At 43.0% G+C, this 13863-nt stretch overlaps 1 protein-coding gene across 10 annotated transcripts in view; it reads right to left on the reverse strand.

Annotated features, from left to right (window-relative positions):
- The window catches only part of Rbp6 (RNA-binding protein 6), a 1759572-nt gene that overhangs the window by 561095 nt on the left and 1184614 nt on the right, over positions 1-13863 (reverse strand). For all 10 annotated transcript variants that reach the window (XM_067141638.2, XM_068226323.1, XM_068226322.1 and 7 more), the window contains one exon: positions 2460-2508. In XM_067141638.2, coding sequence (XP_066997739.1) covers positions 2460-2508 — 49 coding nt within the window. The remainder of the gene's footprint in view (positions 1-2459; positions 2509-13863) is intronic.

The following is a 13863-nucleotide window of genomic DNA, read 5'->3' on the forward strand; positions in this document are numbered from 1 at the left end:
AGTCATGTTTCGTTTAATGGGATTTTGCTAGTTCATCTTCAAAATTATCCAGGATTCACATTGACTAAACTATATGTGTGAATTTTCGGACACTTTGTACTTCCAAATTTCTCCGCGAACGTTTATATCCTACTGTCATTCACGTGGATTCTGAAACAAATGCAGCCTCATTGCTAGACGACTTACGTCCGCAATTTACAGCAACGTGTACTTTTTAGAAATTATTCAGAGCATCGCTTATTCATTCCTTACTCCAGTGACTATTCTAGGCTGATAAGGTAGAGAATCCTAGATTAATCCACGTATTGGGCATAGCGCGGTGGTGTGGCATTTGACGTGCATCAGCTTCTGCTGTTCCCCCACAGCCCGTAGACTGAATTAGTAACTGGCGGGGTTGGATACGGTTAATGGATGCTATACGAAATCCAGACTGACAGCTGCTAGCATAGGAGAGAAAATATCCTTGTCTCATTTGTTGAATTCATTTCTCAGCTTAGTGTAAAGCTCGAAAAAACATGTGAAGAGCAGAATTAAGATTCTTTACCAATGTTTCGTCTGATGGAATTTTGCTGGTTAATCTTCAGTTTCGAATGCAATTTGGAACATGAAATACCGCTAGCCTCATTTTAAAAGTAGAATTATTGGATATAAAGCCACCGACATACGTCACCGACCAGCGGTCTGCTAGTAGGCGTACAGTTACTATCAATGGTGCTTAAAATCCCCATGTATCTACAGAAGAGTACCAAAGTAGTAATGAATTCAGGCAATGAAACTTCACAAATCTTAGCTGTTCATTCATTATCAAGCCGTGGTAATTTGCTACGTGCCCGCATGAGACGTTTCCAACTTATCGGTGGTCAGAGAACATAAAATATATGAGGTAAGCTAAGAATCGCGCTAAAATATGCAAAGGACAAATAACTAACATCACCGTGAAATTACAATAATCCCCATTTCTGAGGTCGATAAAATCTCCCACTGTAAACAACTTACATGATAACGATTCACTAGCACCTTTTAAATATAGTTCATGTTCTGCCGGACAATGAAAATATTGCACCGCGAAAAATCCACGCAACAACCGTAAAACTCTCTATATACAGTAGTGGGAGTGCCGACTGTTATGCACATGATCCTATTTTTCTGCGTTTACATTAGACCGCACAGCCGGCAGCGGCGCTCCAAGTACCGACCAGCAGTCTTATTAACTGCTGTGTAGTCGAAGCCGCAGTAACGCGAAAAACTCCGGTCGGTAGCATGTAAGTGTACAGAGTGAAAATATTGCTCAGAGGAAGCCAAAGACTTCGCTTTACGCAACTGATAGACATCGAGAGAAGACTCATATTTGTGATGAAAACCGCAGGTGGTTGTGTTGCCGTATAGCCCACCAAGTGAATCGTTTGGACCACACTATCCGATAATGTTGGGAGCAGCTGGCCTGTGAAGGAACCTATACATCGAGGTCCTGCTCAGGACGGACGAGGGCGACCACAAGTCGAGAGGATCGACGGATCGTGCACCAGGCGCGGAGGGATCCCACGGGGACCAGATCCATGGCACTAGCCAGTGTAAGGACTCGTGTGTGCCCGCGAACCATTTCTAGACGCCTTGCGAAGGTGACTCTGCAATACGAGCTCCCATTACGTATGCTGCCAATAACTCTGCAAAAGTGCCGGCTCTCTTTGCAGTGGTGTCAGGCCAGAGCATCTTGGGATGCCACAAACTGGCGATGTGTGGTATTTAGTACGTTATGGGGACTGATAATCACACCTGGTGTTGAGGGCCTCTCGTAAACACCATAATCCCAATCTCGCTATCGAGAGGCACACTTTCCCAGTACAGGTATTATGGCTAGGAGAAGTGTTATGTACAATGTTGACGGCCCAATGGCCACCTGCTCACGTTTGGGCCGGGATTTCAGGCAGGATAATGCCCATCCGCACTTGGCACCGGTCGCTAATGACTGCCTCAGTCATATCAGTAGAGTACCATGACCTGAGACGTCCCGAACTGAGCACGTGTAGGACCGTTTAAACGTCAGCTGCCCCCGTGCCACAGTATTCGGGATTTGGAACACACCGTCGGAAAATTATAGGCCCGCCTGCCTCAGGAAAATATCCAGCATATGATGGACTCGTATCGCAGTACGAGGGGGAGGGGGGGGATTGGTGGGCGTAAGTGGGGTGTGATGCGCTATTGAAGATGATCGGACTGCGAACTGCAGATCCAGATGTAATTGCCTTGCTGCTCTGTTTTTTATCATGTGTATTACTCGTCTGTACCATTACCTCAACAAGAGTTCACTCCTATCCGATGCATCGTTCTTTGTGCGCTATTTTCGTTGTCCGACAGAGTACTGTAAATATTATTAAAGGCATGATATCTCCTGTTTTCTGAAACATGACAGCACAAGCACAACACATCTTGCTAAGCTGATTTTTCTAATAAGTACTCACCTCTGTGTCTGTTGGTTTGTTTATCAAACATAAGCATAGCATCTTCAATCTGAAACAGAAATAAAACAAATGTATTAGATAACAGTTTATGTTTGTTCCAGCAAGGTGTACTATCATAGAGGAGCGGCATTAAAGGATAATACATTCTATCAATTCACAGGAGTATATAAGATCGTAAATTTAGTTACAATACATTCATATTCATAGTTAAGCGATCTTCGAGATCGACGGTAAAACAAGGGGCACGGTAATAATGTGTGCACTAAGAGGTATCCTGGCAACAACCGGACTCATGACACAGTATTACTGATACCAGCTGTACAGGAAAAACAAGACATGGACAGTGGGTGGCACTGAAGATGCCTGGTGTCCCTCACTCTGGATCAGGCCGTCCAGGATGGCTTGCAGTAACGCAGCCTGTTATTGCACAAACGTCCTTTGAAGGTCAACAATGGTTCGTGCTGTCGGTGTTAGGACTAGACCTTAGACCTAGAGCGTCCCTTGGATATTCAATCAGATTTAAGTCCGGAAAGCGAGATGGCCACCATAGACGTGTGATGTCCTCATATTGCAGGTACTCGTCCACCAGGCCAGCCGTGTGTGGGTGGCCATTATCGTCCATCAGATGGAACCCAGGTTCATATTAACTGCGAAAACGCAGCATGTATTGTCGCAGGATGTCATCCCTATAGACAGCACCCTTCACAGTACCCCTAGGAAACACATGCAGTGGGTACGTGCTCCTAATATAATGCCGCCCCAGACGAGAATCCTAGCGGCGCCATACCGGTCCCTTTCCACAATACTGGCAGTGCTGTAACGTGTCCCAGGGCCGCGCCAGATGAATAGACGACGAGAGTCACTCTCGAGGCTAAACGACGACTTATCTGTGAACAGAACATTACTCCACTGTTCCTGGGTCCAATCTCGATGAGCAAGACATCACTTTCGACGAGCCGGGTGATGCCTTTGTTTGAGGGGAATGCTGGGTCGCAGAGTATACAGAGCACCATCTCGAAGATGACGATACACAGTGTGACGAGAGATGTGTGACCCAGATGCTGCTGCTAGGTGTCTAGCTGGAGCAGGCACTGTGCTGGGTGGACGTCTTCAGGTACTTAAGGCGACGCTCCGGAGATAAAAATCGACATTTTAGTAATTTTGGTGAAATTTGTTTTATTGAAAGGATTGAGTTTGTTTTTTATTGTCACGAAGTTATTCAGCTGAATTCAAACAATTTATCACTGTAATAATGCTTTGTTTGCTAATTGTAATTTTACATTTAAATTTCATTGTTCTACCATAACATTCTGCCAAATGTAACAAAATGTGAATGGTTTATGTATGACAGCTATATTAAGAAACCGACGTATGGAATTTTGGATTGCAAATGTTTTTCAAGCAATAGGAATTTTTAAGTGCAAAATTTTAGAACGTGAAAATTACAGAAACTTTAGTACGATATATCTCCTTATATAAATTGTGTACAGAAAATCGATACGTAGTGCTTTTAAAAGAAGTATTATCTACCTAATTACGAATTTACATTAACATGTTACTTAAATTTCATGAAAATATGGGATTACACATTTCAAAAAATTTTGGAAGAACTATTAATTGTATATGAAAGAAATCTTCGTGATATCTCTACTTTTATGTAGGCAACATTCCCACAAAGATTCGCGAAAATCCATGCATTAGGTAAAAATATATTTATCTCCGGAGTGTCGCCTTAAGGCAAGATAATGATCCTGGCACGTGGTAGACCTCGCCCGTACTGACGTTGAATGTTTCCTCCTTCCTGGAATCTCCTGCAGAGCCGTGACATGACGCTATGGGCGACATTCACATCTTGGCCCACCTGGCGCTGACTATGGCCAGCCTCTAATCTGCCGGTGATCAGAGTACGCGTAATGTCACCCAGATGTGCTCTCTGTGTCAATCTGCATCCCTACGACTCGAATACTGTGGACCAAACACACATAACACGCAGTCAGAAGCGCTGTATCAAAGACCTCTGTCCACACGGATTGTTTCAGGCATACTAATCGGTCTCGTACTGAGCTGCCGGTTTTGTCACGTGTTTTCGTGTTGTCCAGCCACTGTTTAGTCCGCACATCATCGACATGATGGAATGGATTCTCGTGGATCTCGAAGATTCCTTAATTTACGGACATGAGCGTACACTTTGAGACTAAACATTACTTAGCGCAAGGACTAAAGTTCTAATCACACAAATTTCAATGTAACATACATGTTTCAATATGTTAATTTTAAAACCTGACTCTATTTCGTTTATAAATATCACTTTCCTTGGTCATCTTGGTTCCCCACCCATAGTAATTAATCATTTTTACTGTTACCATTACCAAACTTTATAGTTATAAAAGCAGATTTGTATTATGTGGTCTTATAATTTCACTGCGTCTGTCCCTTAAGCACGTCAGCGCTTTAAAGGAAACTGGATATATCCTCTCTTGTCAACATTAGAACTACCACACTTACAGTATGTCCCTTTACCATTGAAACTCCTTCAGCTAGAACTGTCAATTTTGAGTGGCTGGTTTCGGCATGTTTTATTAATTTCTCCATTCCATTCCAGAAATGTGATTGATATGGTTTAAAATTATTAATGACTTGCTTTTAATTAAAGCCATTTTCGGATGGAGTAAATATTATACAATTAATTCTCTCTTATTCAGACAATGAGAAACATTTTACTATAATTTCGATTCAGTAAACAAAACAAAGCCATCTTCGTACAGGCCATGAAGTCCCTTGCAGGAGAAAACAATAAAGGCTTCCATTATTCCCAATTTCGGCACTAAGTAGAAGCTCTATTAGCTGTAGGCCCGACCAGATATGCCCCATCCCTCCCTCAGAAGTGAAAAAGCTGACTGAAGCTCAGAGCCACATTCAACTCCAAAAGATGGTTCGACTTGCTGACGGGGAATCAAACCCGCGTTCTTCAGGGTGAAAAGAGCACGCTGTTACCACCTCGGCTAGACAACCCCTGATTTTGGTTCGGTGCCTCTCCGTAACACTTTTGAGAAGTTGATAAATATAGTTTTTTCCGGGCGAATTGGCCGTGCGGTTAGGGGTGCGCAGCTGTGCGCTTGCATCCGGTAGATAGTGGGTTCGAATCCCACTATCGGCAACCCTGAAGATGGTTTTCCGTGGTTTACCATTTTCACACCAGGCAAAAGCTGAGGCTGTACCTTAATTAATGCCAAGGTCGCTTTCTACCAACTCCTGGGCCTTTCCTATCTCATCGTCGCCATAAGACCTATCTGTGTCAGTGCGACGTAAAGCCACTAGCAAAAAGAGTTGTCACGTTGAAGTACACACCGTATGTAAAATGTGGAACCCAGGAAGCTATGAACGAAAAAAGAGTGTTATGAACGGTCATAACGAAGCATTTAATTTCTATCGAAGTACTGCGACGTAGGCGATTGCACTTGTTATGCCAATAGTACCACCGTGAAGAATAAGCTTTCCCCATAAATTCGTGGAAGCTAACTCCTTCTGAATCAACTCGCAAAGGGAAGGGAATTGTTTCAATATAAGCATATGAAAATGAAATAAATTTAAACTAGAACTTGATGTACCAACATTACCATTACATTTAAAATATTTTATTGGATGAAAATCCAAAAAGTATAATTATTCGTGCCATGTATTAGTAACTTTTTAGAAAATCAGATTTTGTTTTATGTTTTAATTGCGTGTTGTTTTCCGTGTGCCTTGTGGTAACAGACACAAGACAATATGTGGTCCTGCGCCAGGAGTTGGCTCCTGAAGCCGGTCGAATACAGTCGGTTGGAAGCGGTCCGGTGAAATAACAAATATACCATAAAAGAAGTTAACAGAATTCATTATCGTTAATTGTAGATTCTGAAAGACACTACGTAGGACTAATGGTATTGAAAATTTTTAATATTTGTCTAGAGACAGTCAAATGCACTTGAACATTAAGAGAAAAACCGAGCAAGTGGCTGCGTGGTTTGGATCACATAGCTAACAGCTTTTATTCGGGATATTGTGGGTTCGAACCCCACTGTCGCAAGCCTTGAAGACGGTTTTTCCGTGATATCTCATTTTCACACCAGGCAAATACATGGGCTGTACCTTACTTAAATCTTAAATTCCCTGCGTGCCCATATGGGCACGTATGTAATATCATCCTAATTCTTCATTGGTAATTTTTGTCTTTAACAATTTAGGTTGGTAACAATTTAAACTGGAAAGGGAAAGTTTAATCTATCTAATGTTTCATTTTCTGTTGCCCGGTTCATTGTTGAGTGGCAGTTATGAGCTTCTGAGTTGGAAGTTTAAACTTTGATGTGGAAATGATGGACATTGGCACAGAGTAAGTAGCTTTCTTAGTTCATATTTGTTTAAGTTTCTTATTTAGTTGTTTGTGGCAGTATAAAACATTGTAGTTATTACAGGTTATGTGCCTAAATGGCAAATTATCAGTTAGTCTAGTCTTCAGGACCTCGTTTATCCTACCGTGTCCATATGGACACGGTAGGCAGATGTAGAGTCACAAATTCTATTCATTGCAATTGTGTTATATGCATAATATGTATTCGGTCATAAATATAACAGCACCTATCATAATCTAAATTTTATTATTACTATTATCATGAACATGGCGGAGTACCACTGAAGTACTGTACTACTGTTCTATTATCTCCGTAGGTCGCTGTCAAGGATATTCAATTCTGATCTAACAGTTCAGGAGGCTCACAACATTATCTTCAAAGAAGATGACAGTACCCCAGAAACAGATACAGTGTTCATAGCACCTACTGACCCAGCAATTTTGACGGATGAAGATTCAGGGGATGAGGATGGAGGTATACCTGACAACCTAAATTCTCGACAACTTCGTTCTCAAGCAGAAGTGAGACTAGTTGACAGGGAAGTGGAAACTGAGCCCCGAAACCTTGATTACTTGACCAAACACAGGCAAAAACAGTCGGTAGGTGGTGATTTAGAGTGTAATCTTAGGACATTAACTGATCCAGACTTTAGTATTTATTGTGCAAAAACCCCGGTTCAGATTTTTTAAGAATTCTTCGATGATGACATTGTTAAATTATTGGTTGAAGAGTCAAACAACTATGCTGTTTTCAAAAACTGTCCACATCCGTTGATAACTTGTGAAGAAATGCGTTGCTTCCTTGGTATCCTTACTTTAAGTGGTTACAACCCTCTCCCTAGTAAAAGATTATATACCGAACTCGATAGCTGCAGTCGTTTAGCCTAAGTGCGGCCAGTATCCAGTATTCGGGAGATAGTGGGTTCGAACCCCACTGTCGGCAGCGCTGAAGATGGTTTTCCGTGGTTTCCCATTTTCACACCAGGAAAATGCTGGGGCTTTACCTTAATTAAGGCAACGGCCAATTCTTTTCCAACCCTAGACCTTTCCTATCCATCGTCGCCGTAAGACCTGTGTCTGTGCAACGTAAAGCAGTATGCAATGTTCGTTTGAAAGGAACAAGTAATAAACAATATTATTTCCTTTACGGCCAACTAACTACTTATACGATTTTAGGAGACGCAGCGGTGCCGGCATTTTGTCCTGCAGGAGTTCTTTTACGTTGCAGTAAATCTACCGAGACGATGCTGACGTATTTGAGCACCTTCAATTACCACAGGCGTGAGCCAGGTTCGAACCTCCACTGTTGGTGTCAGAAGACCAGGGCCTCAACCATCTGAGCCATTCAGCCCGGCTTGAAAGAAACAAGATCTCAGCGAGAGCAAACAAGTAGTGTCACCGTATCATATCACGGATGTTTAATCTCAATATGAAATCAGAAGTTCAGTTTCATTAATGACAATACTTCCGGTGGTCGAGGTCAAATTATGTAAAGGGTAATTTACAGGAAAATCAGCATGTTCAGTGTTCCAAACCGTCTTACGATAATATTACAGGTACTAATCTCAACATTCCACATTCAAACGATCATTCTAGAATAATGAATATGTAAGGGCGGAACTAAACTCATAGCACGGGCCAATGGACTTTTAATCCACTTTTGGCTAATGGACATTGTATTGGCCATGTCCTAATGGAACAACCATGGACTCCTTTCCCCTTACTATAGCTCCTGGACGATAAATCTCAGAAAGAAACCCGCCCAAATAATAGGCAATAAGAGCTAATGTTCAGGAATGTAGCCCGGAGATCACTTAAACAGTCATCATTGTTAACCGCAAGGCACAATAGCATCTGGAACGGTTCCCAATTTCTGCTTCCAAGTGGTGTGATCAGAGGCCATCGCGCCTCATTGTGTTCATCCCCTTCTTACAGTCCGCCCGACAGGAAATAGCCTACTCCACGTTTTCCACCAGATACACGAGCTAAATCGATTTGCATATTATTACATAGACAAAATAAATGCAGCTACTACGGCCATCTTCCAGGTAGATGGAGACGGTAATAATAAGACATTACAGATTAGTAAATAGAATATTGTCTCGACAAAGAACATACTAACGTTACCTTTACGTACACTGATTACTTATACGATTTCAGAGATGCGGAGGTGAAATAATTTCTTTGTGCAGGTCTTTTCATACAGATAAACCTACCGACATGAGGTGGACATATTTCAGCAACTTCAAATACCACCGAATTTAGATGAGATCGAATACGCCAACTTGGGGTCAGAAAGCCAGCGCTCTACCATCTGAGCCACTCAGCCCAGCTCTGCTAAGAAGAACGATACGAGTGAGTTCGCTACGCAGTTCAAGGCGTTCAGTTTCCATTCGGGAGATAGTAGGTTCGAGCCCCAATTTTTTCAGAAGCCCAGAGAATGGCTTTCCATAGTTTCCCAGTTTCACACCAGATAAATGCTGAGTTTGTACTTTCATTGAGACCACGGTCGCTTTCTTTCCAGTCCAAGTCCTGCCCTAACATATAGTTGCTGTAAGTCCTCTTTGAGATGGTGCGACGTAAAACAAATACCAGGATAGAACGACGACATGAGCATATACGGAATTCTTTAATGTGGATTTTATTTACGAGGTATGGATCGAATAAGTAGGACATCGGGGAAACCCAAGGAGAAGCCTTTCAAATGACAGACACACTGTCACAGCAATAATAATGAAATATTCCATGTTTCAGACAAAGTGCATACCACGGTGTTACTTCAGAGGATCAAATCGAGGTTGAGCGGTTGTTGAAATAGTCTATCAAGCAGCCGTATTTGGAAATCACTACAAAATAAATACGGAATTAAGAGATAATCATAAATTCATTACAAGTTTTTTACAATCTGCTTTACGTCGTATGCCAACGGCCGTAGCCGTGTTGAAACACCGGATCCCGTGAGATCTCCGATGTTAAGCAACATTAGGCGTGATCAAGATGTGGATAGCTTGTCACGCGCTGTTGGTGGGGGCTAAGGGAATGGAGGAGCGGAAAGAAATTGGCCACCCTACCGCACGTAAACTCCGGCTCAGGCACACCTCTGCGGAGGTTCGGACCTGCCTTCGGGCAGAATATTCCCTTACCTTAACTTTACGTCGTATCGACACAGATCTTATGGCGACGATGTGATAGGAAAGGGCTAGGTATGGGAAGAAAGCGACCGTGGTCTGCAATAAGGTACAGCCCCAGCATTTGCTTGGTGTGTAAATGGGAAACCACGAAAGAATATATTCAGGGCTGCCGACATTGGGGTTGAAATCCACTACCTTCCGAATGCAAGCTGACAGCTACATGACCCAAACCGCAGAACCACTTGCTAGGTAATTAATTACAACTAATTCACACAGATTAATAATAACGTTTCCGGAATATCAGGTAGGCCCACATCCACGACACGTTATTGGCGATGAGAAATATCTTTCAAACGACTAATAACTGATACTATCAAAAAGAACAGCATCCGAACCATTGATAAGTTACGTATAAGCACACCGATTTCAACGAAATAGATCATCATTAAGCACATGTGATCGCTCGGTCAGTAAAATATGCATCGTTACACAGTACATACACACCCCGCACTCACTCTCTTCTCGTTCAATACACTGACTCCCACATTAGGTCCAAAATTCACTTCATCCCACCATTTCTCAAAATGACGAATTCGTCTTGCAGTGAATAGTTCATTGATGAGTCTCGTTTCTCCATAACCTCCAGATCCCGCAGGTTGGTACTAGGACGGAGTACCCTTCTAACGTCAGCCCACACCTGTTCAAAGATGGAGAGGTCCGGGGAATTTGTTGGCCACGGGAGGACCTCAACTCGCTCAAGGCAGTCCGTAGACATTTCTTTAGAATCTGTTTTACGTCACACCGACACAGATAGGTCTTATGGCGACGATGGAATAGGAAAAGGGCTAAAAGTACGAAGGAAGCGGCTGTGGCCTTAAATAAAGTACAGCCCCAGCATTTGTCTGGTGTGAAAATGGGAAACCACGGAAAAACATCTTCAGGGCTGTCGACAGTGGGGTTCGAGCCCACTATCTCCCGTATACAAGCTCACAGCTGCGCACCCCTAACCGCACGGCCAACTCGCCCGGTAGGTGTATGGACACACGTGCCGTGTTTGGACGTGCATTATCTTGTTGGTACACTGTCGCAGGGTTCTTTGCATTTAAGGAGTAGGACGTGCGGACGCAGAAAATATGTGACGTATCGCTGTGCCGTTACAGTCTGCCGAAGTACTATTAGAGGTGACCTGAACGCATATCCTATGGCTCCCCACACCATGATCCCAGGGATTAATGTGTGTCTTTCCACAATATGGGCAGGATCTGCCCTCTGCCCTTGACGCCGCCAAACCCACACACGATGGTCATCGGATGTTATGGAGAAGCAGGACTCATCACTGAACATGATGCGACGCCAGTCGTCCTTTGCCCATGCCTCCCGGCCAAGGCACCACTCCAAACGCAGGCGTTGGTGTTCTAGTGTCAATGGCAACCGACGCTTGGGGCGGTAGGACCCCAATCCGGCGGATTCGAGTCGTCGGGACAATGTGCGGGAACTCATAGGATGTTGTAGAGTCTCCAGTACATGCTCGCGGATGGCGCGTGCCGAAGTTATGGTATCCTGCATTATTTGGCGCACTACACGACGGTCCTCCCTCGGGGTGGTGTTACGTGGTTGACCCGAACCTGCAGGACGTGATTGGGTGCCCTCATGTACCCACTGAGTCCAACATAGGACCACTGTGACATCTGAATGGCCCACATGCCTGGTAATTGCACGATTCGACCAACCAGTCTCATGCCGTCCCATAACGCGGCCTCTATCAAATGCTATCAGTTGGTGGATGAGCAGTCTAACGCGTCTGTACGTACTCCTCTCCGCGCGTCTAACTCACAGCAGTTGACTGGTAACAACTTACCAACAACAGGACGGTGCCATCACGAATGCACTCTGGTGGACGTTCTACACATTACAGATCCTTGTAAATCTAATCATTTATACACACATCAATGGTATGCTCGTACACCGAAATGGTATAATGTTGGACCAGTCCTTCTGGGTGCTTAACTTTTTTGTCAGGCAGTGTACTTACAATGGCGGATCTAAATGGTAACACCTCAATGTACTAAATAAGATTCTCTGAGACCTCTGGCAATAATTTTAGTGTGTCTACTCTGTGGATACTTCTTGAAATTAAGGAAAATCCTGAATAGTGCCCTATTAAAATTATTTAATTTACAAACTTTCTAGAATCCAAACACAATTAATCACACTTACTCTCAATAGAAGGAGCATCTCAATACAGCGAGATATCATTCAAGAGTCGCATATACAGTAATGTATTCAAAGTTCATGATCAAATAGCCTGGAGCTTCTGAAACGACGCTGGGAATATAGCCTTGATGTTACGTCCCTTATAGCAATTTTATCTTAAAAATCAAAATGAAGCAACGCTACAAATGAAGGAATTTGTATAAAGAAGCATTATATTTTTCGTTTACTTGATGTTTATTTTTCCATTAACTGGCCAACATTGGTAATGCTATTTCTTTGTGTTACAAGCTTCTAATGAGAAATACTCTGAGACTCAAGTTGTTAGAACGGAGATACGGAGAACCTCACACAGAAACTGTCCTATTCTAAAGATTCCCACTTCCATTATTACATCACATTAACCTCAAATTTTGTATGAAACTTCTGTATGAGTTGAGTTTAGCCGAACACGACGCGGCCTAGTTGTGGCTACCATTGTTGTACAGGTGAAGTTCACTCAAGTTGTAACACCAGGTCGCTAGCTCTCTCCGTAAATTATGTAAGCCTGGTGCACAAGGACCGCCGCAGACAAGAGTAGTACTTTGTGGCGGTGTTATTAGCACAAAGACAAGGCGCAGGCACACGTCATAATGATGGTAACTGTGGACAACCAAACCCTTCAAAACCCAGTGCTATGGAGGACGATCTCAGTGATGTTTTATTTGGGCTGCTATGCATTTGCCCTGGATCAATTCATATGTATGTTATTTCATCTTCGCAAATCTTAGTCCCCGACGCGCACTAACATAGATCTGCCGCTTATTTAAAAACGCACGATTATAGAAAAATTGATGCTAAGAAGAACTTTAATCTTCTCACTTACTTACGAGATCGACATTTCATGTGTTTCACTAATATCCCATTCCAATTTCTTATTCTATGGCAATATTCGGCAATATTTCTCAAACACTGGAGTAGGTGATAATGTTTTAACAATCTTAACGAATTAGTAATTTTTATCAAGCAGGCAAATTCTTTAGAATAATTTGTCTAAAAGTAACGATATTGGAAATAAATGGTCAGCAGTTCGATGGCGTTTTGCAGCCCTATCCCACCTAGGGCGCATTTGGTGTAGCCTATATAGTAGGATGTTACCTAATTTGCAATACATTTTACAAGTTGGGTTAGGTCACAACGACACAGATGAGTCTTATGGCGACTACGGGATAAGAATGAGCTGGGATTGGGAAGGAAGCGGCCGTGGCCTTAATTAAGGTAGAGATATATTTGCCTGGTGTGAAAATGGGAAACTACGGAAAACCATCTTCAGGGCTGCCAACAGTTGGGTTCGAACTCACCATCTCCCTAATGCATGCTCACAAGTGCGCGTCCCAAACCGCATGACCAACTCTCTCGGTATATTGAAATACCCACGGAACTCATTCAGATCCTAGTGCAAAAGAATGCAAATTGTTTACACTTCCATGTATATCGCTCCAACGCAGGCTATCTGAACATTGGAACAAATACAAACAAATTCCAAACTTTACTTTTACGTCACACCGACACAGATATGTCTCATGGCGACGATGGGATGGGAAAGGACTAGGAGTGGGAAGGAAGCTGCCTACGCCTTGACTAAGGTACAGCCCGGCATGTGTCTGATGTGAAAATGGGAAACGAAGGAAAACCA

This window comes from Anabrus simplex, chromosome 2 (genome assembly GCF_040414725.1).
Source record: "Anabrus simplex isolate iqAnaSimp1 chromosome 2, ASM4041472v1, whole genome shotgun sequence".
Taxonomy (NCBI): domain Eukaryota; kingdom Metazoa; phylum Arthropoda; class Insecta; order Orthoptera; family Tettigoniidae; genus Anabrus; species Anabrus simplex.